At 42.4% G+C, this 25901-nt stretch overlaps 1 protein-coding gene across 1 annotated transcript in view; it reads left to right on the forward strand.

The window, feature by feature from the left end:
- FAT3 (FAT atypical cadherin 3) overlaps positions 1 to 25901 on the forward strand; it is a 694359-nt gene that overhangs the window by 235436 nt on the left and 433022 nt on the right. Inside the window, exon 4 of the mRNA XM_055581629.1 lies at positions 1126 to 1440. Within this exon, the coding sequence (XP_055437604.1) occupies positions 1126 to 1440 (315 nt within the window). The remainder of the gene's footprint in view (positions 1 to 1125; positions 1441 to 25901) is intronic.

Below are 25901 nucleotides of genomic sequence, written 5' to 3' on the forward strand. Positions count from 1 at the left end.
CCCAGGTGATACACTTGGCAGTTTGCTTAGTCAAAATCTATAGGCCAGATTATGCGCCTAATATGGTCAAAACTCCGACAAGAGAACCAAGGATAGAAGATTCAGGCCAGAACTGGAGAACTGCTTCTTCACCCCGTCCATGGATGTTTTTTGCAGTATAACAGTTTATAGGAATTCCATGCTTTTCATGAGTATCCTAATTACTTTTAGAGCTTTTATAAGCTGAGCCCCAGAGTTTTCCCATCACAGTGGTAAGTACTTAAGAGTTCTCGCGGTAAGTTTCTGCAGCTTTGGTGCTTTGGGCGAGGGCTGTAATGATAGTCAAGAACACTGTGTTTTCCTTTGACTTTTCTGGCACATGTTTGATTTCCTGTTTGGCGCTTGTTTCAACCCTGAAATGAGAAAGGTGGGAAGGAGCAGGCTGGGCATTTTTCTGCTCCTAATTTAAAATGCTTGTCCATGAATATCCCTCAATGTGGCTCAGAGTTTATTAAGGGCCCTCTGTAGAGTTCTTGAGGGACCTAGAGCTCATGCAGAAAGTATGTTGGTATGGATTACGGTGTCTTCTCTGATTCTTTTGGAATAACTGTGACATTTGATTTGTAGGGGAATTGCATCAAGGAGGCTTATATTTTTGCATGCAAAGCAGTTTCCATCCCAATAGGCTAAAGAACACTTAAAAGGTCTTTTTCACTTTTGTGAATGAACAGATAAAATATTGTGTCCTGGGAAAGCTTTTGGTTGCATAAGAAATCAATGCAACCTTAGGGTAAATGGGAATATTGGTGTGATTGTGCACAGATTTCCCAGGGATAATGGGAAGTGTTTTGCCCTCTTCCCACTCTCTTCCCATTGCTCCCAGCTGTCTTGTGTGTGTATGTGTTTTGTCCATGCTGGAAATTCAAATAAAGTATTTGTGAATATGATTATACGTCTCAAATGGTGGATGAACTAGTTAGTATAGTTTTGCGGAAAATAATGTTTTGATGTAAAGAGAAACATCTTGATTTTGTATTTTTTTTCATTTGCCATTATTACTTAGCACAGCCCTTCTCTATTGGGAATGATTGCCTTAGTCTCTTCCCGGTTTGCTCTCTCAGTCACTCTTTCCCTACTCTCTCGTAGGAGTCATCTCTACAGCAGACATTCTTGATCGAGAGACAACGGGGTCGTACTGGTTGACCGTGTACGCCACAGATAGGGGTGTTGTTCCACTCTATTCCACTATTGAGGTCTACATTGAAATTGAAGACGTGAATGACAACGCCCCGCTGACCTCGGAACCTATTTATTATCCTGTTGTCATGGAAAACTCTCCAAAGGATGTATCTGTCATTCAGATCCAGGCTGAGGACCCTGACTCTAGTTCCAATGAAAAACTGACCTACAGGATTACAAGCGGGAATCCTCAGAACTTTTTTGCCATCAACGTCAAAACAGGTAAGGGGATGCTTGTGTGACTTTTTTTTACAGTTGTTAGTCCACCTTTTAAATTCACAACTCTGGTATTTGCTGTGCCTTTTTATTTATTTCATTGTGTGGAGAAGAGCATCCTTCTTTCTGGGAACAGTTTCTGAAAAGGTGAATGTTCTTCCAGTCTGTTTCGGTATGTTTTAACCTCAGCTGAATGGAAGTGAAGTGATCTAACAGAAATTAAGAGGCTTTCTCAGAAAGCCTTAGGTTTGCTTTAGTCATAACTAGAAAAAATGGCTCCTAGACCATTCAGAGAGCTGGCTGCTTGCTCTCGCTTTCTTAGGAGAACATAGCCTAGGCTATGCTGAGTTCTCTGGCTATCTGGCTTTGTGATGCCTCTCCTTCGAGACTTCTTCCCTCGCTTGGCCTTAATCCAGCTCATTATAAATAATCTCCTTAAAGCCTTAACTTTAAGGCCCAGATTGTTATGATTTCTGTACTACCCATCAATGAAGTGTTATGTTTAGAAGAACTTCCAGTATCTAAATCTTTACATAAAACATACATTTTTAATTTTCTGGGTTTTTGCTTAAAAGTTTCTAGAGATTGCACAAAACTATACTTGTTGGCTAAGGATCAGAAAGGGCAGGTGTGGAGTTGGTTGAGTGTGTTCTGAAGCAAGAAGCAAGTATATAGCACTGGAAAAAAATAATTTGCAGAGGAAATCTCAGAAGTTCGTTGCTTTCTTGTGATTTGCCTCTTCTTGATATGTACAAGAGGGTGAAATACTCAGTGAGAGCTGAGATGGATGCAGTTTTAATTAATTGAAATTTAGAAGAATGTAAAGATATTATTGCTGTTTCCCACTGGGCAAGTTGATGTTGGTCAAAAGTTAGGCTGGGTGATGGGAATATGTTGCTGGGGATGTGTTCTGCTTTCTTGACAAAGTCCTGATTAAGTTGATAGTTGTTTTTCCTGACTGTGTTTGTTCGAGTAGAAACATACCGCTGACCCCGAGCATTTTATAAGTGCCAGATTCCCATTAGCATAATGTAAGGAGAATGCCAAGGATTTTTTTTTTAACTATTGATTTTTTTCCTAACTATAATATGAGTAGGTTAGTCATTTTGTTAAGCAGAGTTCAGCATTTGAATAGCTTTGAATCCAGATCCGACCCTCATTTTCTTAGAAGACAGAGTAGTCATCAGCCACCAGTGTCTGATCAAGGCCTCCCTGAACATGAGGAAGGGCCCAGAGAGCTGGAGCCATGCCCATCCCTTCAGCACTACCTTAAACCCACGCAAGTGAGGATGCCCGCCCTCCTGATTCACCTCTCACTGTAGCCAAGGACTCTGTAATATGGTGAAAGAGAAATGAATTCAGATACTTTGGCAAATTAACAAGAAGAAAGGACAAAGACAAAAAAAGTCACAGAAAAGAAGTTGAGGACATGGCCATCTTCACATTTCACTCCCCTGTGGAATCTGAACCACCCCAGCTAGATTCTGAGTCTTCTCTCTTGATTCCATTGGCATTTGAGTCAGTAAGGGCAAGCCCAGTGCCCTCTTTTGCAAAAGACACTGCACAAGGCCAATGTCAACTGGTATCTTCCCGCACTCATGGCTGAAATTAAGGAAAGAATACATGTCACAGGGAAGAATTTGGGTTGGAGGTGAAGACCATAGAACGAACATTATTTGCAGAGAGCATGTAGACTCCTGTAACTAAAGATGTCTTTTATACAGCTTTGAAAAGTTTATGCGTAAATCTTCAGAAAGTCCTGTATTATCAAAATTTGGACTGCATTACATGATAGGAACCTCATCATAGTGATAATTTCCCTGTCCTTGTTGTAGATTTTTAAAAAGGATTTGTTCCAAGAATGACAATTCAGACCAACTTTTCTAATAGTCTAAAAGGAACGCATGGCACACTTTGTAATTCTCAGACACATGATAAGAAAACATTGGATTTTGTTTCTCCATTTAGTCATTCGCCAAGCATGTACTGTGCCTTCTGGTTTACAAATAAGATCTAATTTATAGAGTTATAAACTTAAGAGATGGCCCAAGCTTATCAGGGACCCAAAGGTACATGAAATTAGTAAAATGACAAACATTTATGATAGAGTGAAAGTAGAGTGAGAGAGTGCAATAACTGATTACGGTAGAACAGTTGCACTCAATATGGGGCAGGTGAGAGTGGTGGTCAGGGCGTACTTCATGGAGGAGGTAACATTTGGGGTTAGAAGTCCTGGTTTTCAAAACCTTGCTCTGTACATCTAACTGGGAAGCACCATCAACTGCAAAGAAAAACATAGACTAAATCAGACTCTCTGTGCTTTATGAGCTTGGGCAAGTTATTGAACCTCTCTGAACTTCATTGTTTAGTGAGAAAGGATTGTTGCAAGGGACAGAGAGGCTCTCATGTAAAGTGATTACCACAGTGGCTGGCACATTGAAACTGTGCAAAGAAAGTTGATAGCCCATCTGACTGCTGTAACTGATTACAGGCACATCATTTAATCTCCTAGGGCCTCAAGTTCTTACCCAGAGAAGGAAAATGCCTTGCTTTCTTCATACGAATTGCTCATGAAGTTTCAATGTCATGATGTGTTTGAAGGCCATTGGTGAAATACAAATCTCCAAAAGAATCATGTTATGGCTGTTCCTATTTCTGTTGGGGTGCACGAAACCATGAGCCTGGTGTAACTCCTGTTAAGTGTGTTGCTCTAATAATCCTGTCCATGGAGAAATTTCCCTCCAATTCAACAAACCCTCCAATGAGATGCTTTAATTTCGGGCATACCTCTTGTTTCTCTAAAGCCCTTTGTCTGCAATGGTTACATTAAGGTAACATTTTTCAGGAATGCAGGGGAGATGTACCTAACTGGTATATTTAGGTAAGATTTATGCTTTAGATTTTTTTCAACTAGATGTGGACCTGGGTAAACTGACCTTTCATTCCTCTGTGGTAGAGCTGAAATTTATAGAGTTTCGTTTTGCTTTGGCAATGTGCTCCATAATAAATAAGGATTAAAATGATTAATGCAAACTCAAATAATGTCAATGCTTAGGGTCCACAGCTTGCAGCAGATAACAGATGTCCTGAACTTGAGAAGGAAGAGAAAGACAGAGATTTCTCTGATGAACACTCTGTTCTCTACCTAAAGAACTGTTTTGTTTTGTTTTTTTCTACCAGACCTAAAATCACTTAAAGTCAGTAGTCTGTGGACTTTCTCCAATAATTCCTGTGGCTTAAGAAGGAAAACAAAAGCTGTAATGCTCCTAGGTCCTTCCTGGCTTGTACAGAGAAACCTTGATTGATTCCAGGCTGAGCAGTTGATTTCAATCAAAGGCAGCTTCCAGGCAGGGCCCTGCCTTGGCTTGTCAGTAACCGGAGCCCTGCTTACGTGTTCTAAGCTGGAGACACCAAGCAGGCTGGTGTTCACCTGTCTCTCTGGGTGAGCAGGAACTCGAATGCTTTCTTCCAGCATTTGTAGTGAAATCCAAGCTGGCCACTGAGTGGTCGTCCAGGCTGATTCGGGGAAAAGGTGTGGGAAGTTCCTCTAGGATTTCAGAGTGCTTACTGTAGTCTTGTCTACAGTATGGAAACCATTTAGCACAGTGCCAGCATGCTAGCATTTAGTAGAGCACTCAATAAATGTTGTTATTATTATTCAGTTCAGTCTCTCAGTTGTGTCCAACTCTACGTGACCCCATGAACCGCAGCACGCCAGGCCTCCCTGTCCATCACCAACTCCTGGAGTCCACCCAAACCCATGTCCACTGAGTTGATGATGCCATCCAAACATCTCATCCTCTGTTGTCCCCTTCTCCTTCTGCCCTCAATCTTTCCCAGCATCAGGGTCTTTTCCAATGAGTCAGCTTTTTGCATCACTTGGCCAAAGTATTACAGTTTCAGTCCTTCCAGTGAACACCCAGGACTGATCTCCTTTAGGATGGACTGGTTGGATCTCTTTGCAGTCCAAGGGACTCTCAAGAGTCTTCTCCAACACCACAGTTCAAAAGCATCAATTCTTCTGCGCTCAGCTTTCTTTATAGTCCAACTCTCACATCCATACATGACCACTGGAAAAACCATAGCCTTGACTAGACGGACCTTTGTTGGCAAAGTAATGTCTCTGCTTTTCAATATGCTGTCTAGGTTGGTCATAACTTTCCTTCCAAGGAGTAAGCGCCTTTTAATTTCATGGCTGCAATCACCATCTGCAGTTATTTTGGAGCCCAGAAAAATAAAGTCTGACACTGTTTCCACTGTTTCCCCATCTATCTGCCATGAAGTGATGGGACCAGATGCCATGATCTTCGTTTTCTGAATGTTGAGCTTTAAGCCAACTTTTTCACTCTCCACTTTCACTTTCATCAAGAGGCTTTTTGTTCTTCTTCGCTTTCTGCCATAAGGGTGGTGTCATCTGGATATCTGAGGTTATTGATATTTCTCCCAGCAATCTTGATTCCAGCTTGTGGTTCCTCCAGCCCAACGTTTCTCATTATACTCTGCATAAAAGTTAAATAAGCAGGGTGACAATATATAGCCTTGACATACTCCTTTTCCTATTTGGAACCAGTCTGTTGTTCCATGTCCAGTTCTAATTGTTGCTTCCAGACCTGCATACAGGTTTCTCAAGAGGCGGATCAGGTGGTCTGGTATTCCCATGTCTTTCAGAATTTTCCACAGTTTATTGTGATCCACACAGTCAAAGGCTTTGGCATAGTCAATAAAGCAGAAATAGATGTTTTTCTGGAACTCTCTTGCTTTTTCGATGATCCAGCGGATGTTGGCAATTTGATCTCTGGTTCTTCTGCCTTTTCTAAAACCAGCTTGAACATCTGGAAGTTCACAGTTCACATATTGCTGAAGCCTGGCTTGGAGAATTTTGAGCATTACTTTCCTAGCGTGTGAGATGAGTGCAATTGTGTGGTAGTTTGAGCATTCTTTGGCCTTGCCTTTCTTTGGGATTGGAATGAAAACTGACCTTTTTCCAGCCCTGTGGCCATTGCTGAGTTTTCCAAATTCGCTGGCATATTGAGTGTAGCACTTTTGCAGTGTAATCTTGTTAGTCATCCTGTATTCCCCATTAGAGTTATTTGTGTAAGTTGCAAGCATTCTGCTCCCTAGATGTGTACACACACACACACACACACACACACACACACACATACATGTGAAAGTGAAAGTGAATGAAGTCGCTCAGTTGTGTTCGACTCTTTGCTACCCCATGGACTGTAGCCTACCAGGTTCCTCTGTCCATGGGATTTTCCAGGCAATAGTACTGGAGTGGATTGCCATTTCCTTCTCCAGGGGATCTTCCCAACTCAGGGATCAAACCCGGGTCTCCCACATTGTAGATAGACGCTTAACCGTCTAAGCCACCAGGGAAGTCCCCTATATATCAGATCAGATCAGTCACTCAGTCGTGTCTGACTCTTTGTGACCCCATGAATCGCAGCATGCCAGGCCTCCCTGTCCATCACCAACTCCCGGAGTTCACTCAGACTCACGTCCATCAAGTTGGTGATGCCATCCAGCCATCTCATCCTCTGTCGTCCCCTTCTCCTCCTGCCCCCAAAACCTCCCAGCATCAGAGTCTTTTCCAGTGAGTCAACTCTTGGCATGAGGTGGCCAAAGTACTGGAGTTTCAGCTTTAGCAGCATTCCTTCCAAAGAAATCCCAGGGCTGAACTCCTTCAGAATGGACTGGTTGATACACACACACACACACACACACACACACACACACACACATATATTCTTTTTCTGATTCTTTTCCATGATAAGTTATTATAAGATATTGATGGGCTTCCCTGGTGGCTCATTGAATATGGGTCTCTGTGCTATACAGTAGGTCCTTTTTGTTTATCTATTTTGTATATAGTAGCATGTATCTGTTCATCCCAAACTCCTAATTTTCCCTCCCTTTTCCACCTTGTTAACCATAATTTTGGTTTCTGTGTCTGTGAGTCTGTTTCTGTTTTGTAAATAGACTCATTTATATCTCTTTTTTTGGATTCCCCCTGTAAGTGATATGATACGATATGATATGGGGTTCTCTGTCTGATTTACTTCACTTAGTGTGATAAGCTCTGGGTTCATCCATGTTGCTGCAGTGGCTTCCCTCCCTAGTCAGTGCGTAGCACTGGAACCTTCCATTGGGTTTTATAAAGTGTTAAGTGGACTGTGTGTGCCTCTGCTATTCTAGAACTCAGGCATTGGTGGAATGGATGATAGAACAAAAGTATAAGACATTACTGCATTTAGGGAATTTATTCTCTTGGGAAAAATAGGCCCATCATGCATGCAGTGCATTTTAGCAAGAGTGTAAGGCAGATTATTAAAAAAAAATAATAAATGGCCAAACTCTGTGGAATATAAGCTGTGAAGAGAGTAATACGTCAGGGTGGGGCAGAGTTCAATGCCAGCTGGAGTGGGAGAGGATGGTGTGAGGACTTGAAGACCCCGGAAGTGGGAGGCCTGAGGAATGGATCAGTCTGCAAAGAGAGAAGTGAGAAAATTACTCAGGGATTGTGGACACGTTAAGCTGACCTTGAAAGCCCATCCATTGCTACTTGAGCTAGTTGGAGAGGCTTTATATCATTAAAGAAGGAATTTTAAAAGACTTATAAATGTCTGGAATGTTGGAAGATATTCGACTAGCAACTATGCACATCTCTTTTATTTTTGTTTGATAATATTTAGATTTATTAAAGCCTTGGGTTTTATGTCTACCTTCTGAGAGGCCTAGTAAAATAATATTTTACAGAGTAAAAATCATGCCTAAGAGAGATCCCTTTATTCTTTTCTTTGCCTCTGTCAAACATCCAACCAGGGTTAGCTTATGCTGTGTTAAAACCCTGAATCTCTGGAAGTGAGCCTTACTTAATCCAGACCTTTTGATGGTTGACTATCCACGGCATAGACTTTCTAAACTCCTTCCTGCAGTTGTGATATTTCCCTTTGACCCGTGTTCTGGCCAATGGCATCTCCAGCTACCTTTGAGAGGAGGTGGAGGTTCAGTTTTCTTTCACTTTGTGTGAGCCTCGTGGCATTGACCTGATCAAAGAACCCTGATGTGTAGGACGACTCATTGCCATCTCTTCTTAGGGGAGTTGAGAGAAAGAGATTCTCTTCAAAAGCGTGTCTGCTGTAGGAATATATCAAAGCCTAACCTTACCTATTGATTCCCTTGGGCTTGGATAGTTTCCCTATACAAATGGGAGGCATAAATTATTAAAACATTGGATGTCATTAGTTTCTGAACTAACTCTAATCAGCTTGGGACTTTCCTGTGGTTCATTTGTTAAGACACTAAGCTTCCTGCTTCCACTGCAGGGGACAGAAGTTCGATCCCTGGTTGGGTAACTAAGATCCCATGTGCCCTGCAGCGTGGCCAAAATACAAACATAAATAAAAAGCATCAGTGTGCCTTTTGGTATATGGTTTAAGACAAACCTGAAACACATTACCCAGAGGGGTAACTGAGAGAGAAAACTCTAGACCATACTTCAGCATGATGATAATTGCTTGGTAAGCTTGTTAGACTACAGATTCCTAGGGTGGAGCTCAATAATTTGCATTTCTAAGAAAGTCCTATGTGATGCTGACATTGCTCCCCTGAAAGCTTGGTTCCCAAGCTTCAGGACTTTAGTATCCAAAGAGAAACAAAGGAGGGAGGTAACGCAGTGCTGAGGGATGTACCTGAGACAGGGCGGCCAACTTTATCCTTTATCCATACATCCTTGCCTTCCAGAGCTGGGATTCTAAGACTTGACCATGAATGCAGAGTGCTCTCTGTACCTACCCCTACAATCAACTCTCATAGCTGTCAGATACTCTGTTTGATGAAGTAGGGAAAAATAAAAATCCTGTCTCTTTAATGGTCCATGAGCAAAAACATTGTGATTCCTAAGACTGTGGTTAATAAAAATCTGGGCTATATCAATGTTTGGATACCCTTTTATTATTTCCAAGTATATATAATTAAGCAGAAACCATTGCTAAGTGGAATTCAGAACTACTTTAATGAATAGACAAACCTTCGGAATTACTTTATCCTCATAAAAAGAATGATGACTCAGAAGACAGGGGTGCTCAAAAAATAATCTAACATCTTAGGTAAGCTAAGCCTTCTGTTGATGCCCAGCTCCTTTCAGTGATAATCTGCTTAGGAAAATACTTTTTCCTGGAAAACAGAAGGGGACCTTGCTTTATAACATCAGAGATTAAAACACACACACACACACACACACACACAAGTTGAGGAACAAGGGGACAAATATTGATGCTTTTTTTTTGAGTGAACATTGCAGAAATCTCTTATTACAGTCTCTTGTTCCTTATGCCTTCCTAGTGAAAAGCTAAATTCTCCTGAATGGGGAGAAATGACCGCTGGGTGATGAGTTGATATTCATAAGTCCGGGCACAAAGCAGATAATGCAGCGAATGAGTATGTATGAAACTGTAAATCACCCTCGCCCCTTCTTTCAGCCATGAAAGGAGGCCTTGTCCTATAGAACATTAAATTGTGTTCATTTAATCCAACAAGTCCAGTAGAACAAATCGGCCTCATGCAGATTTATCACAGGAGGTTATTTAAATTCAGCGGTGACCTTTGCATCCCTGTGAATGTGCTTCACATGAACAAGGACGAAGGGAGCTTTTCTGCACTGTCGGCGTGTCTCTGGGGAGACTGCGTTTCCCCATGAGATCAACTCACAAGTGTGGACTGGGGGTTCGGGGCAGTTCTGAGGGTGCAGAGGCCTTGCTGAGGAGGGGGCGGGTACATCGCAAGGGGGGGCGGTGTGTTTTCACCTAGTGTGGACTCGGGCTGCGTCTTCCTGTGGCCTGATTGTTAGAGTGGCTGTGAATTTAAGTATGGATTTCAGGGTTACTCAGCTTCAATCCCTTTGACATTGGGGACTAGGTAAGTCTTTGTTGTGGGGGGCTGTGCTATGTATTATAAGATGTTTAGTGACATTTCTGGCCTCTCCAAAATGCCACTAGCACCCCTTCCATGAGCTGTGACAGCCAAAATACCTCCAGACATTGTCAAACATCCCCTGGGGTAAAACTCATTGGAATATTTGGAACTCATTGAAAACCATTGAACTCACGTGGCATATTTTCTGAGACTCTGTTTCATATGCCCTTAACAAAAAAACCCTGTGCAAGATGAGTGACTTATTAGGGAAGTGTGACAGTATTGTTAACATTTTCAAAAAATGCATGTGTGCATATATCAATATATAGATACAGTTGCATATATATTAATAATAATCAAATGAAATAAAATGAAAAAGGAAGAAATCCAAAGGTGCCTCTAATTTTCCTCTGACTCCAGGTTCCTTGTATTTTAAAGATTTTGTGAGTATTTGAAATCAAATTTATTGGCAAAAAAAGAACAAAACAATAACTTCTAGCAGAATGAAAGTGGATGCAACTATCGTTTTCTTAACTCTCAGTATTTGGAAAGGATTTGGCTGGTGACAAAATCCTCATCAAAGTCAGTTTTGTGCAGCGTTCTTCAGGAAACAGCATCAAGAGATTATTTTGAGGGTCCCAGGGTTTATTCCCTTGAAATATTTAAGCAGCTCCATATCCCATTTCTGCTTAATGTCAGCTTTCTAATGGACAAGTGTGTGGATTGTTTCTTCCCTGGAATAAAAGTGGGTGAAAAAGAAGAACCCAAATCCGTTGGCCCTCAGCCAGAGATTCTGCAGTCCTATATCCAGATTAGGGCTCTCCTAACTACTCAATGTTCATTTATAAGCCCCAGAGAACTGCTAGATTTGTGGGGACTCAGAACCAGTGTCTGAGATCATCGTCCTCGGATACACCATAGGATGAAAAGACTCGGCTAGGTGAGAATTGGTGTCTCTGTAAGCATTAGGAAGGAAAACTTTGACCACCAAAAGTAAGTCAAGTTTTTACGGATGAGGCTGCTAGTTAGGCAACAGCATTCATGAGAAACAGATTCAGTTCTTTGAGTTAATATGACTGTTATTTGGGAAAAGGATTTTCAGGTGCTGAGTTCTATGAAACCAATTCCAGGGGATCTTGGGCAAAACGGACAGAAGCCTGAACAAGCACAAGCTGGAGGGAAGAGATGGCTGTCTGGGAACAGACCCTGGGCATGCAGGCGGCTCAGAGGCCCCTCCCTGAGGGGGTGCATGCATGCTAAGTCCCTTCAGTGGAGTCCAACTCTTTGAGACACCATGGACTGTATCCTGTGACCATGGGACTCTCCAGGTGAGAATCCTGGAGTAGATTGCCGTGTCCTCCTCCAGAGGATCTTCCCAATCCAAGGACCGAACCCTGCTCTCTTTTCTCTCCTGCATTGGTAGGCAGGTTCCTTACCGCTAGCACCACCTGGGTTGGATGCTGCTTGTTCTGCCTACTGCTTATTCAGCAATGCTGTGGTATTGCTCATGTCTCTATGCTGCTGCATAGAGAAAAGCTATGACAAACCTAGACAGCATCTTTAAAAGCAGATTCATTACTTTGCCAGAAAAGGTCCATCTAGTCAAGGCTATGCTTTTTCTAGTCATCATGTGTGGATATGAGAGTTCGACTATAAAGAAAGCTGAGCGCCGAAGAATTGATGCTTTTGAACTGTGGTGTTGGAGGAGACTCTTGAGAGTCCCTTGGATTGCAAGGAGATCCAACCAGTCCATCCTAAAGGAAATCAGTCCTGAATATTCGTTGGAAGGACTGATGCTGAAGCTGAAGCTCCAATACTTTGGCCACGTGATATGAAGAGTTGACTCATTAGAGAAGACCTTGATGCTAGGAAAGATTGAAGGCAGGAGGAGAAGGGGACTACAGATGGATGGTATCACCGACTCAATGGACATGCATTTGAGCAAGCTCCAGGAGATGGTGAAGGTCAGGGAAGCCTGGCATGCTGAAGTCCATGGGGTCACAAAGACTGGGACATGACTGTGTGGCTGAACAGCAATGCCTATGCTGCTGCTCGGCCTTTCTAGTCCTCCAGCCTCCAGAGGAGGGATGGGGGAGGGGCAGGTCCCAGATACCCAGAAGATGCCCATCCTGCTCCTGGGGCTCAGCTGCTGGCGTAGCTGTTGCTGGAAATTACTGATAATTATTTGGGAGGGGGATACAGTCACGTAAATAAAGCAGATGATGGAGTTATATATATATATATATAAATGAAAAAAGGTTGATTAAAGTCGTAAATTTCCCTTTTATATCTTTTATCTGGGCATTAACTCCACATCAGTAATTTACTGCATTGGTTTATTACTTTCTTCTGTTCTGAGAGAAACAGTGAATTTTAATTGAAATCACTGCCCGCTTCTCTTCATTCTTTCCGGACATTGTTGGGGGGGACTCTTGCATATTCCCTGGCATGTGCTTCCTTCCTCCAGGGGGTGACAGCAAGAAGAGGAACATTAACCAAGGAAGCCAAGTGCGGATCTGCTCTGTGCCCAAGCCGTGCCCGGGTTTTCACAGATTAGCTAGTTCACCTCTCATCACGGTCCTGAGAGGGTTTCCCTGGGGGCTCAGTTGTAAAAGAATCTGCCTGCAATGCAGGAGACGCAGGAGCCTTGGATTCCATCCCTGGGTCAGGAAGACCCCCTGGAGGAGGAAAGGGCAACCACTCCAGTATTCTTGCCTGGGAAATCCCACGGAAAGAGGAGCTTGGCAGGCTACAGTCCATGGGGTCGCAGAGTCAGACACGACTGAGCACACACACACAGTCCTGGGAAGGAAATGGGCCTGTGGGCACCTTGGTGACCTGCCCAAGGTCACCCAACTGATGGTGCAGAGCTGGGGTTGCTCTGATTAATGGTCCCCAGTGCTATGGACAAATGCCACAGAATGTGAAAATGTGAGCAGCTCTGGGAATGCATCAAGGATCTGAGGACTCGTGCTCAGTGAATTCTTTCAGATGAGTGTACACACACTTTATTTTGTATGCATTTATGGGTTGAATTGTGTCCCCCAAAAGACATCGTGACGTCTTAATCCCCTTCTACGCATGAATGTGACCTTATTTGGAAATAAGCCCATGTAGATGTAATCTAGTTAAAATGAGATCCATGAGTGTGTGTATGTGTGTGTGTGCTCAGTTGCTCAGTTACATCTGACTTTGTGGTTCCATGGACTGTAGCCCACCAGACGACTCTGTTCACGGGATTTCCCAGGCAAGAGTACTGGGGTGGGTTGTCATTTCCTTCTCCAAAGGATCTTCCTGACCCAGGGATCGGCCTACATCTGTTGAGTCTACTGCCCCGGTGGGCAGACTCTTTACCACTAGCGCCACTTGTGCTTCCCAGGTGGCTCAGACGGTAACGCAGCTGCCTGCAATGCAGGAGATCTGGGTTCAATCCCTGGGTCCAGAAGATCCCCTGGAGAAGGACATGGCAACCCACTCCAGTATTCTTGCCAGGAGAATCCCAAGGGCAGAGGAGCCTGGTGGCTACAGTCCATGGGGTCGCAAAGAGTTGGACACAACTGAGTGGCACACACACACACACACATACCGCCACTGGGTAGCCCCCAAATTGCATGAGGGTGGACCTAATTCAGTGACTGCTGTCCTTATTAGAAGAGGGACCTGACTCAGAGAAAAGACGGCCGTGGGGCTGGAGGTGGAGGCGGAGGTTGAAGACATGCTCCCACAGGCCACAGAGGGCCAGGGGTCCTCAGCACCCTCTGCAAGGCGGGAAAAGCAGGGCCGATCCTCCCCTAGAGCTTTCAGAGGAAGGCGGCTCTGCTGACACCCCGGCTTTTACCCTGAGACCTTCAGTGTGATAATACATGTCTGTTGTGCTCAGCAGCCAGTTTGCAGTTCTTGGTTATGGCTGCCCTCAGAGACTCCACAGGCTACCGTCGAAGGGCACAGATGGGAAGGCTGAGATCTCGTAAGGGGCGGAGGTAGCTGGCATAACCAAGGATTCCTGATACCATGCTTTTCTTATTTCACCAAATGTTAACAAGTTAGCAGGCTTTTTTTTCAGCCTTTGTTCAGTTTTTTTTTTTCCTGTTGAAGTATAGTTGACTTACAACTTTGGGTTACTTTCAGGTATACAGCAATGTGACTCAGTTATATATGTGTGTGTGTAAATACATGTTTAAGCTAGGTCACTTCAGTTGTGTCCGACTCTGTGTGGCCCTATGGATTGTAGCTCATCAGTCTCCTCTGTCCATGGGATTCTCCAGGCAAGAATACTGGAGTGGGTTGCTGTGCCCTCCTCCAGGAGATCTTTCTGACCTAGAGATCGAACCCTCATCTCTTCTGTCTGCCTACACTGGCAGGTGGGTTCTTTTATCACTAGTGCCACCTGTAAAATACACACACACACACACACACACACACATATATATATATATAGATATATATTTGAGATTCTTTCCCCTTATCAGTTATTAAAAATTTCTGAGTATAGTTCCCTGTGCTATACAGTAGGTCCTTGTTGTTCATCTATTTTATGTATGTTAGTGTGTATGTGTTAATGGCAAACTCCTAATTTATCCCTTTCCCCCTGCTTTCCTGTCTGGTAACCATAGTTTTTTTCTATGTCTGTGTGTCTATTTCTATTTTGCATGCAAACTCATTTGCATTTTGTTTTTGATTCTACATATAAACTATACATGAATGGACCTAGAGATTATCACAGAAAGGGAAGCACGCCAGACAGAGGAAGACAGGTATCCTGTGATATTGCTTCTATGTGGAACCTAAGAATTTAGCAGTTTTTGAGATCGTCAATCCAGGCTTTAGTTAGATCTCTCATTTTTGTTGTTTGTGGTGTAGTACTTGTGATTTGGTTAAGTTTAATGACTTGGGGGAGTTCTAACAGGTATAAGGGATTTGATGAGAGATTTGTGTGGCCTTACTCCTGAAAGAGCATCCATGCTCTCATGCCCACAGGACCGACTGTGGGAGAATTTTCATGTAAGTCACAAGGCCATGTGGAAGTTACTATTGAGCATCACTGGTGTGCTTCATAAATGAGAATCTCATCAGTCTCATTTATTTGATCACTTTTGAGTCCTTTAAAGTAAATTCTCTGGAAGCACTTTCCTTTCAAAGCACTGGAAATTTCTACCTGAAACGTAGCTACAGGATGAGGTATAGCTTCCCCACTGACCTTGAGAACCCAAAGTCCAGCTTACTACTGCTGCCACTTTACATTCTGCTTTTGGCATTTCCTGTCATTTTTAAATGACTTTGTTCCTAGCTTCTCGACATTGTTATAAAAATGTTCAAATGTTTTAAAAATTCATAAATTTTATTCACATTGAGGTAGATTATTCTAGGAAAGCATATGAAAATCTGACAATAAAATGACAAAACCAACCTGTGGTGAATTATTGATGGCAGTTTCATGACTTAATAGCACAAGGACCAGTGTCTGTTTAGCTCTTTGCCATTTATTCTCATGATCAGACTTCTAATCGTGGGAGGGGAGAAGCCAGGTAGAATAATGTCCAAGAGCTTGGGCACTGGAATCAGATATGTGTGCATTTGAATCCTAGCTCTACCACTTTCTCAGCTGTGTGAGGTTGGGCACATTACTTAACCTCGCTGAGCTGCAGTTTACTTTACTGCAAAAATGAGAGTATGTACATTAAATAATGAATTAGCTTGCCACCAAGAATAGATGAGTTAATATATATAGAGTACTTTAGTAAGAATTTAGCACATAGTAAATTCTCAGTAAATGTAGAATGATGTTGTCTTCACATGCATGGAGTTTATTTTAGCTAATTTGACTTCCACATTGTATGATTAGTCTTTGAGTTTCTAAAACACAGTGATATTGAAGGGAGGGAAAGAAGGGGACTGACAGGAGACAAAGCATAGAAATACAGCTAACCAGAACTTGGTGAACGTGAGTGTTGAAAACCATCTTTGCGATGTGGTGCAAAGTAGCATCAGACCTGAAATCTCACAGAGAAGATATGTGCATGCGTGCTCAATCGCTTAGTCTTGTCCAACTGTTTTGCAGCTCCAGGGACTTGGGGTTGCAAATCCCACTTTGAAACCCACCAGGCTCCTTTGTCCATGGATGTTCCAGGCAAGAGTACTGAAGTGGGTTGCCATTTCCTCCTCCAGGGGATCTTCCTGACCCAGGGATCAAACCCAAATCTCTTGCATTGGCAGGTGGTGTCTTTACCACTGAGTCACCTGGGAAGCCCCACAGAGAAGATTCCTTGTTAATGGCTTTGGAGGTATATGCCTAGCCCAGAACATCATCCCTTTTCTCTGAGAACTGATCACCAGTCCTTCCCTCCTTGACCCTGGGACCAAGATTCTGTCTTCCTGAATTTATTATTGGGATTCACAGGTAATCTCTGGGTGTGGTGGAATTGAGGAGTTTTAAACCTGACAACTGTGGGTGAATGTTTGTGTCCCCCTAGAATGCATATATTGAAACTTAATCCCTGATGTGGTAGTATTTGAAGGTGGGGCCTTTGGGAAATGATTCTTTCATGATGGTGGGGCCCTTATGAAGAGGATTTGTGCCCTTACAAGAGGAATCTCAGGAAGATCCCTCTCCCCTTCTGCAAAATGAGGATGCATCCAGAAGACACAGTCTGCCAACCAGGAAGTGTGACTTCCCCAGATACTGAGTCTGCTGCATCTGGATCTTGGACTTCCAGCATCCAGATTGTGGGAAATAAATCTCTGTTGTTTATGAAACACCAAGCTGATGATATTTTGTTAGAGCTATCCCGGTGGACTGAGACAGAGGCTGTGAGCATGAGGCAGCTGAGGGACAGACAGACAGGCTCTGATGGGCTTGATCCTGAAGGCTTTCCACTGGTTGGTCCAGAAGTTAGTGACACGCAGCTGTACTCTTTGCCCTTAGATTCTCTAAGGGACCCTACAGTAATAATACATACTTTTTCCATCAGAGTTTGGAGTGTCTCTTTTGTAAATGAAAGGACCATAATAGACTATTGCTGTGGAAACCAGGTCAGGAGCGGGGCTCAGGACAGAAGAAACGTTCTCCAATGTCAACAGTGCACACAGGGAAGAAGCCTTTAGATTTGGTAATTTGGGGAGAAACCAGTGAAAGGCCTTTGTCTTTTTAAGTCACATTATTGCTAGGATTGCATTAGCTTGAATGTCGACCACCACTTTGCATCTTTTATTTGTGGAATTCTGTGAGTCATGACCTAAAATATTTGTGGTCTCCAGCATGTGCTTGAATTAAACCCTGTCTCTCTTTATTAATAGTTTTCAGAGGGATATTAGCTGGCTTAAATTTTATCTGTAGGAAAATTTGCCAACAATTTGGTTAAAAGCACATTATCCTGTTTTAGACAACCCTGTTAATCCTTAAGGTTTGCAACAAGATGTGCATGATAACCACCTGTTTTCTCATAGTTTCACCCCGTGAAATTCGCCAGATACACCCGTGAGAAGCAAGGATTCTTCCTGGATTGGCACCCCGTCTTGTCACATGCTAAACTTATGGCAATAGACAAGTTTCCTAACTTCTTATGACTGGGTTGTTCATCAGGAAAATGGGGATACTGAAGTGGTGCTAAGATTTAACAGATTTATGCACTTTATAAAGCCTTAGCTTAGCCTTGTACAAATAAAATGCTCAAGAAATATAGTATGAACTGCCATAGTCATTATTAAGGGGCTTCCCAGGTGGTGCTACTGGTAAGGGTCCCACCTGCACATGCAGGAGATGCTGGAGATGTGGATTCGATCCCTGGGTCAGGAAGATCCCCTGGAGGAGGAAAATGGCAACCTACTCCAGTATTCTTGCCTGGAAAATCTCATGGACAGAGAAGGACTGGTGGGCTGCAGTCCATTGGGTCACAAAGAGTAAGACACGACTGAGTGACCGAGCATGTATGCATGCAGTCATTATTAAATGCATTCAACATTTTGCTTTTCATCAGGATATGCTTATAAAGAATCCTTTCTTGAAAACTGACAAGAATCAGTGTAAATAGAAGCCTTGAGGGAACTAGATATATACTAAATGCTTCATTTTTTATGAGTGTTTGCTGTATACCAGTGCCCAAGGATGATAAAACAAGAGCGCTCTTCTTTAGCATCTCACGGTGCAGAAGTATTTCACCATTGGCTGCCACTCACTGCTGCTGTCACACAGCTTGAAAATGAAGAGATTAAGTAAATAATATTAAAGGCTTTTATGGGACTTTTTTTTCCCAGCAATAATAGATGGTTACAATATTTATAGGTTATTTTCGGAAGGAAAACATCTGAGAACATGAGTGAGGAAATGTAAAATAAATACATCACATTAGAAACAGAATATTACAAGAAAATGCTGAGCTTTTGCCAATGCACCGTTTTTAAATATGTTGCCATTACAGATACTTCAGTTAAGGAAGACAAATCCAATTTTACCTCCTACCACTTTAGTTAATTTCTCTGTAAAATTTCCTATTTTATAAAGACATACTTCATCTTGGCTGTGTACATACTAAATTGTTCATTTTTTACTTAGTTAAATTGTTTTCTGTCACAGTGAGCAATGCTTTTCTCTGAAGAAATGATGTTCATGCACGGGAAATGGGGTTATTTATTAAAATGGTTTATTATGAAACTAGATTTAGACATATTTCTCTCATTTTGTATTTAAGTGTTTTTAGTGCCCAATGAAATGGCTTTTAGTGTAAAGTGGGCTTTGACAGTCTATCCCCAAAGTCTAACTTTTACAGTTAATCAAATACACTTGGTGGATTTATATTTATGTGCATATGTTTAGAAATATCAGAGATGGTTTCAGTTGATCACTATCAGTGCTTTGCTGGGTTATCATAATTAGTAAATGGCTTAAGTTATTTTGTGTTTCATTCCCATCTGATTTAATAAGGCTTTGTGGTCTGGGGACTCTGTACATAGGTGTGAGAGGAACACAAAGAAATAGGAAACTTCTCAGCCCTAAGAGAGTGAACTGTGTGTTTTTACAATATTGAAAGCCACTTTTCACAAAAGGAAGGCGTATGTTTGGGGTTGAATCCTGAGCTTGTTACCGAAGCTGTGTATTGGAAGTTTAGTCATATCCAGTAACTTCCAGGATAGTGAAATTACACAGAAGTGGTTTTCCATATAACTGAATTTTAACCCTTTAACTTATCTGCAAAACAGAAGTAGACTCACAGACATAGAAAGCAAACATATAGTTACCAAAAGGGATAGGCGGGTGGGAGGAGGGTGGAAATAAATTAGGAATTTGAAATGAACATATACACACTCTGCTGCTGCTGCTAAGTCACTTCAGTTGTGTCCGACCCTGTGCGACCCCATAGATGGCAGCCCACCAGGCTCCCCCATCCCTGGAATTCTCTAGGCAAGAATACTGGAATGGGTTGCCATTTCCTTCTCCAGTGCATGAAAGTGAAAAGTCAAAGTGAAGTCGCTCAGTCGTGTCCAACTCTTAGCGACCCCATGGACTGCAGCCTACGAGGCTCCTCTGTCCTTGGGATTTTCCAGGCAAGAGTACTGGAGTGGGGTGCCATTGCCTTCTCCAATACACACTCTACTATGTATAAAATAGGTAAATACAAGGATGTACTATATAGCACAGAGAACTATACTCAGTATCTTATAGTAACCCGTAATGGAAAAGAATCTGAATCACTTGGCTATATAGCTGAAACTAACACAATATTGTAAATTAACTATACTTCAGTTAAAAAAAAAAAAACAACACTTTAAGAAAACATCTCTGGTTTCGGGTGCACTTGCCAAAGTGTGTTAAATGTATCTTTCAACTTGCAAGCCTAGTATACTTATACTGAATGTGGTGATACCAGCAGGTCTGGTGTCATGCTCCCACCTGGGGCTCATGTCCAGAAAGATCGCAAGTGTGGTTTAATGCTCTGCTGGCACTATCTGAAAATTCTTAATAGTTTTTGAAGAGGCTTGGTGCTTTCATTTTACACTGGGCCCTGAAAATTACGTAGTCCATTGTGGATACAGGGTTTCCCTCTGGACATCTGATGGTCGTCTAGGGCCATGAAATGGACTACTGTTTGCGCCTCCTCATGTGGGTTTCCCAGGTGGCGCTAGTGATAAAGAACCCACCTACCAGTGCCGGAGACTTAAGAGATGTCGGTTCCATCCCTGGGTCAGGAAGATGCCCTGGAGGAGGGCGTGGCAACCCACTCCAGTGTTCTTGCCTGGAGAATCCCATGGACAGAGGAGCCTGGCGGGCTACGGTCCACAGGGTGACAGTCACGCACGACTGAAGTGACTTAGCACACACATGCCCGTGTCTGAGCTCAGCTCGCCAGCACTGGCTTCTGTTATCCGCATGCCTTTCTCTCCCAGGGCTCTGTCCTCTAATTTGCTGCTTCTCATCTGCTGAGACATCGTATCAATGAGGGATTCGAATAATAAGTAGGTTGCAAATCAGCAGGCTTTGAAGGGTGACCTTGAAGCCTCCTCCCCTGGAGTTCAGTGTGCAGCGCAGTAAACAGGCTTCGTGGTGTCGGTGTTAGTGATCACAGGCCGTTTTCACTCCTCCCTTGGACTGACTGCTCTGGTGCAGAGGCTGCTTCCATATAAACACCAGGTAAGACCGTGCAATCCTGGTCCATTTCTATTAAAGGGAAATTGTTGGCAGCAAGCTCTTTTCAAAGCCCACTTAATTTTCAAAATTAATCATAGACAGAAAGAACATAAGTGAGGTTTCTTTTATGACACTTCTGTCACATAAATCTGATGAGCTATGACGTTTTCCCTGTTGACTTAAAACACTTTAGATTTAAAGATTTTAGATACTTTAAAACACTTTAGCTTTTTAAAGTGAAAGCACTTTAGATTCCAGTAATTTCTATCCTTTCAAATTGTCTATGTACCTTCAAAGCATTGTTCTTGCTTGGTGCCCTCTTATCCTAAAGGAAACCATGTTATACTTTTTTTTTTTTAAATTATAAGTACATTTGTATATCACAACATTCTGCATGATTTTCTTTTTTTTTTTTTTTTTGACACAGGTCATAATTGCTAGGTTTTCCCTACAACAATGCAACTTCATTTTTCACAGTCTACTTGGATTTCTACTAGCTCATCTTTGCAGTGATTTCTAGTTTTCTTCTGGAGTAGTTTTCTGCTTTCCAGCATCCAAGCTCTGTCTGGCAAAAGCAAGCCAAACCACGTAAATATTCTGTTATGTCTTAGGTTCATCGTAGAAGAAATGTGCTGACATTTGTATTGTAAGAAAAGAAAAGTCTTCAGAGTGGAAAGGGATGTTTCTTGTTCATCATTATTTTTTAATTTAATTAACAGATTGATTCATGCTTGGCTACTCTGGGTCTTTGCTGCCGCTGTCTGTTGCTGGTTGCGGTGAGTGGAGGCTGCACTCTAGTTGTACACGCTGGCTTCTTGTTGCCGTGGCTTCTCTCGTTGCAGAGCACAGGCTCCGGGCACCTGGGCTTCAGTAGGTGCAGCCCGTGGGCTCAGCCGTTGTGACTCACAGGCTCTAGCGTTCAGCCGCAGTAGTTGTGGCAAATGGGCTTAGTTGCTCCCCGGCATGGGGTATCTTCTTGGATGAGAGATCGACCCCGTGTCGCTTGCGTTGGCTGGCGGATTCCTAGCCACTGGACCATCAGGGAAGCCCCTCATCATGTTGACTTGTTCATTTATTCACCATTCTGTGTTATTTATTGAGCACTTACTATGTGCCAGACACTGCAGTAGGCACCAGGGTACAATGGGCAATGGGAAGTTGTTTTCCATTCGGAGAACAGTGCTTTACACACAGCAGAACTCGAAGGAAATGTGGAAAGAAGGAAAAGAAATACATGCTTTGGGTAATATGTGTCATTTGTTAATATTGCATAGGGATTTCTGAACTCCTTTTCTAGCAAAAAGCACTTAAACGTTTCTGAAATCCAACCATGGTTGAATCTCTCCTGACTAATTGCTTTTGTTTAAACTTCCATTTGACATTTGAACTATTTTCAAAATGTCATCTCTGGATTCACTTGCCTCTGAGAAATTGAAAGAAATTTTGTGTTGACATAGCCTTCAAGTTATCAAAATGGGCAAAGTCCTGAAAATTTCATGTGTTCATAAAGGAAAACTAAGCAAGTTAGTCTTTTTTACAATCGGTTTATTCTAGGTTATCAAAGTGCTTTGGAAATTGCAGCTTCAATTTTGTGCCAGGTCTTAACATTAACTGGTGTGGGCATGGTTAAAACAGTGTCCCAGTGACCTACCTCTATGAGGCTGTCCTTCTATTAGGGTGGATTTTAGTGTGATTTGACATGTGGAGGGGGAGAGCAGGTAATTATTTGGGATATACCTTTTACTTTCATAAACAGGAGGAAAATGGGAGTTGGTCTTTGCTAATAGATGTCATAGTAATAATTATGATCATAGTTATAATTTATATGATGCTTCACAGATTTAAAACTCTTACACATTTTATCTATGATAGGCTTAGAATAACCTGTTTCAAAGATAAAAGTCCACCTAGGTAACCTACAGAAAAGTTCTCTAGATTTGGAATTGTATACCTCAGAATCAAAAACAGTGGACAAATCTCGGTTACTAACCAATCCTACTTAGATCCTTTATTTTTGAGGAAGGCCAACCATTGTATTGAGAGTTAAAATAAAGAAAGGGTTGGGATAAAAGTAAGGCCAGTTGTCTATAAACTCATTAGAAACAAATTATTGGGAGCAGTGTGTTGTATATCTATGGATTTGGTCTTTATCATAAACATCGTAAATAAATTCAGTATTCTCTAGCCTCCCATGAGTTGATATTGTTTTTACTTGACTCATGTAATAATTGTTGATGTTGGTGGTGGTTTAGATGCTAAGCTGTGTCCAACTCCTTGTGACCCCATTCACTGTAGCCCACCAGGCTTCTCTGTCCACGGAATTTCCCAGGCAAGAATACTAGAGTGGGTTGCCATTTCCTTCTCCAGGGTATCTTCCTGGACCAGGGATCAAACCCATGTCTCCTACATTGGCAAATGGATTTTTTTTACCAGTGAGCCACCACGAAACCCCCATGTAATAATTCTGGGTTAATTAATTCAGCAAACACATAAGGAAAATCTGCTCTGTGTCAGGCATTCCAAAAATACAAAAGCAAGAACATGTCATTCCTTAAGGTAGGCAGGATCTTCAGACTTCTGTTACAATTTTTGCAGTACTTCATGTCATTTTTATTGATCCCTACTGAACAAATGGTCCCTTACCTATAAATAGATTTAATTTCCTCTGCATCCTGGATTCTTTGTCAAGACAAGAATGATTGTAAACCAATACTTCCTTGCACTGGAGGAGCATGTGTGAACCCTGCTGTCAGCCCTCTTGGTAAAGAAGACTCTCAAATCGTTGTTTGGAGCATACAGTCCTCAGTTACACATTAAAGAACACATTTCCAAAAGGATGTTTGTGAAGAGAAACTGGTTTCTTTCCAAAAGTAAATGCAGAGCCGAAATAGAAACAGACTCAAGATATAGAGAACAGAAGAGACTCAAGATATGTAACTTGTGGTTACCAAGGGTTTGGAAAGAGTGGAGGAGGTTTGAGGAGAGGATTGAGAGTTTGGGATTCATACAGTGCAAAGTATTGTATATATGATGGACACGCAACAACAGCCTACTGTGTGGTACAGGGAACTTTATTCAGTATCCTACGATAAACCATGATGGATAAGAATATATATATATATATATATATATATATATAGAGAGAGAGAGAGAGAGAGAGAGAGAGAGAAAGGCAATGGCAAGCCACTCCAGTACTCTTGCCTGGAAAATCCCATAGATGGAGGAGCCTGGTGGGCTGCAGTCCATGGGGTCGCTAAGAGTCAGACATGACTGAGCGACTTCACTTTCACTTTCACTTTTCACTTTCATGCATTGGAGAAGGAAATGGCAACCCGCTCCAGTGTTCTTGCCTGGAGAATCCCAGGGACGGAGGAGCCTGGTGGGCTGCCGTCTATGGCATCGCACAGAGTCGGACACGACTGAAGCGACTTAGCAGCATATATATATATATATATATATAACTGAATCCCTTTGCTGTACACCTGAATTTAACACTACATCGTAATTCAACTATACTTCAGTAAAATTGAAAACAACAACAGCAAGTAAATAGAGAACCAACAATCTGTTTTACATTTTTAATTTTAAATCTGGTTCCAAATTGGGAAAGGAGTATGACAAGGCTGTATATTGTCACCCTGCTTATTTAACTTATATGCAGAGTACATCATGTGAAATGCCGGGCTGGGCTGGATGAAACACAAGCTGGAATCAAGATTGCTGGGAGAAATATCAATAACCTTAGATATGCAGATGACACCACCCTTATGGCAGAAAGTGAAGAAGAACTAAAGAACCTCTTCATGAAAGTGAAAGAGGAGCGTGCAAATGTTGGCTTAAAGCTTAACATTCAAAAACTAAGATCATGGCATCTGGTCCCATCACTTCATGGCAAATAGAGGGGGAAACAATGAGAGATTTTATTTTCTTTGGGCTCCAAATCACTGCAGTTGTTGACTGCAGCCATGAAATTTAAAGACACTTGCTCCTTGGAAGAAAAGCTATGATCAACCAGACAGCATATTAAAAAGCAGAGATATTACTTTGCCAAAAACGTCCATCTAGTCAAAGCTATGGTTTTTCCAGTAGTCATGTGTGGATGTGAGACTTGGACCATAAAGAAAGCTGAGAGGCAAAGAACTGATGATTTTGAACTGTGGTGTTGGAGAGGACACTTGAGAGTCCCTTGGACTGAAAGATCAAACCAGTTAATCCTAAAGGAAATCAGTCCTAAATATTCATTAGAAGGATTGATGCTGAAGCAGAAACTCTAATACTTTGGCCACCTGATGCGAAAAACTGACTCATTGGAAAAGGCCCTGATCCTGGGAAAGATTGAAGGCAGGAGGAGAAGGGGACGACAGAGGATGAGATGGTTGGATGGCATCACCAACTCAATGGACATGGGTTTGAGTAAACTCTGGGAGTTGGTGATGGACAGGGAAGCCTGGTGTGCTACGGTTCATGGGGTCGCAAAGAGTTGGACACGACTGAGTGACTGAACTGAACTGAATGTGTTTTAACCAGAAATGAAACACTCCCTGGTATAAACCAACTCTCATCACCTGCCCTGTCTCCTCCAGCCCAGGAAATAAATCACACTGTGACAGCTGGACTTTCAGCAGAGTCACCCTTAGTTGAGGTTCCCAGAGTCCTGTCCCCAACTAGGAAAGCTCTTGCATGCATGCTAAGTCTCTTCAGTCATGTCTCACTCTTTGCAACCCTATGGACTGTAGCCCTCCAGGCTCCTCTGTCCATGGGATTCTCCAGGCAAGAACACTGGAGCAGGTTGCCATGCCCTCCTCCAGGGGATCTTCCCCACCCAGGGATCGAACCCACATCCCTTATGTCTCTTGCATTGGCAGGCGGATTCTTTACCACTAGTGCCACTGAGGAAGCGCTTAGGATCAACACAGACCCCTGGTGCTCT

The sequence above is a fragment of the Bubalus kerabau genome, chromosome 5 (assembly GCF_029407905.1).
Source record: "Bubalus kerabau isolate K-KA32 ecotype Philippines breed swamp buffalo chromosome 5, PCC_UOA_SB_1v2, whole genome shotgun sequence".
Classification (NCBI taxonomy): domain Eukaryota; kingdom Metazoa; phylum Chordata; class Mammalia; order Artiodactyla; family Bovidae; genus Bubalus; species Bubalus kerabau.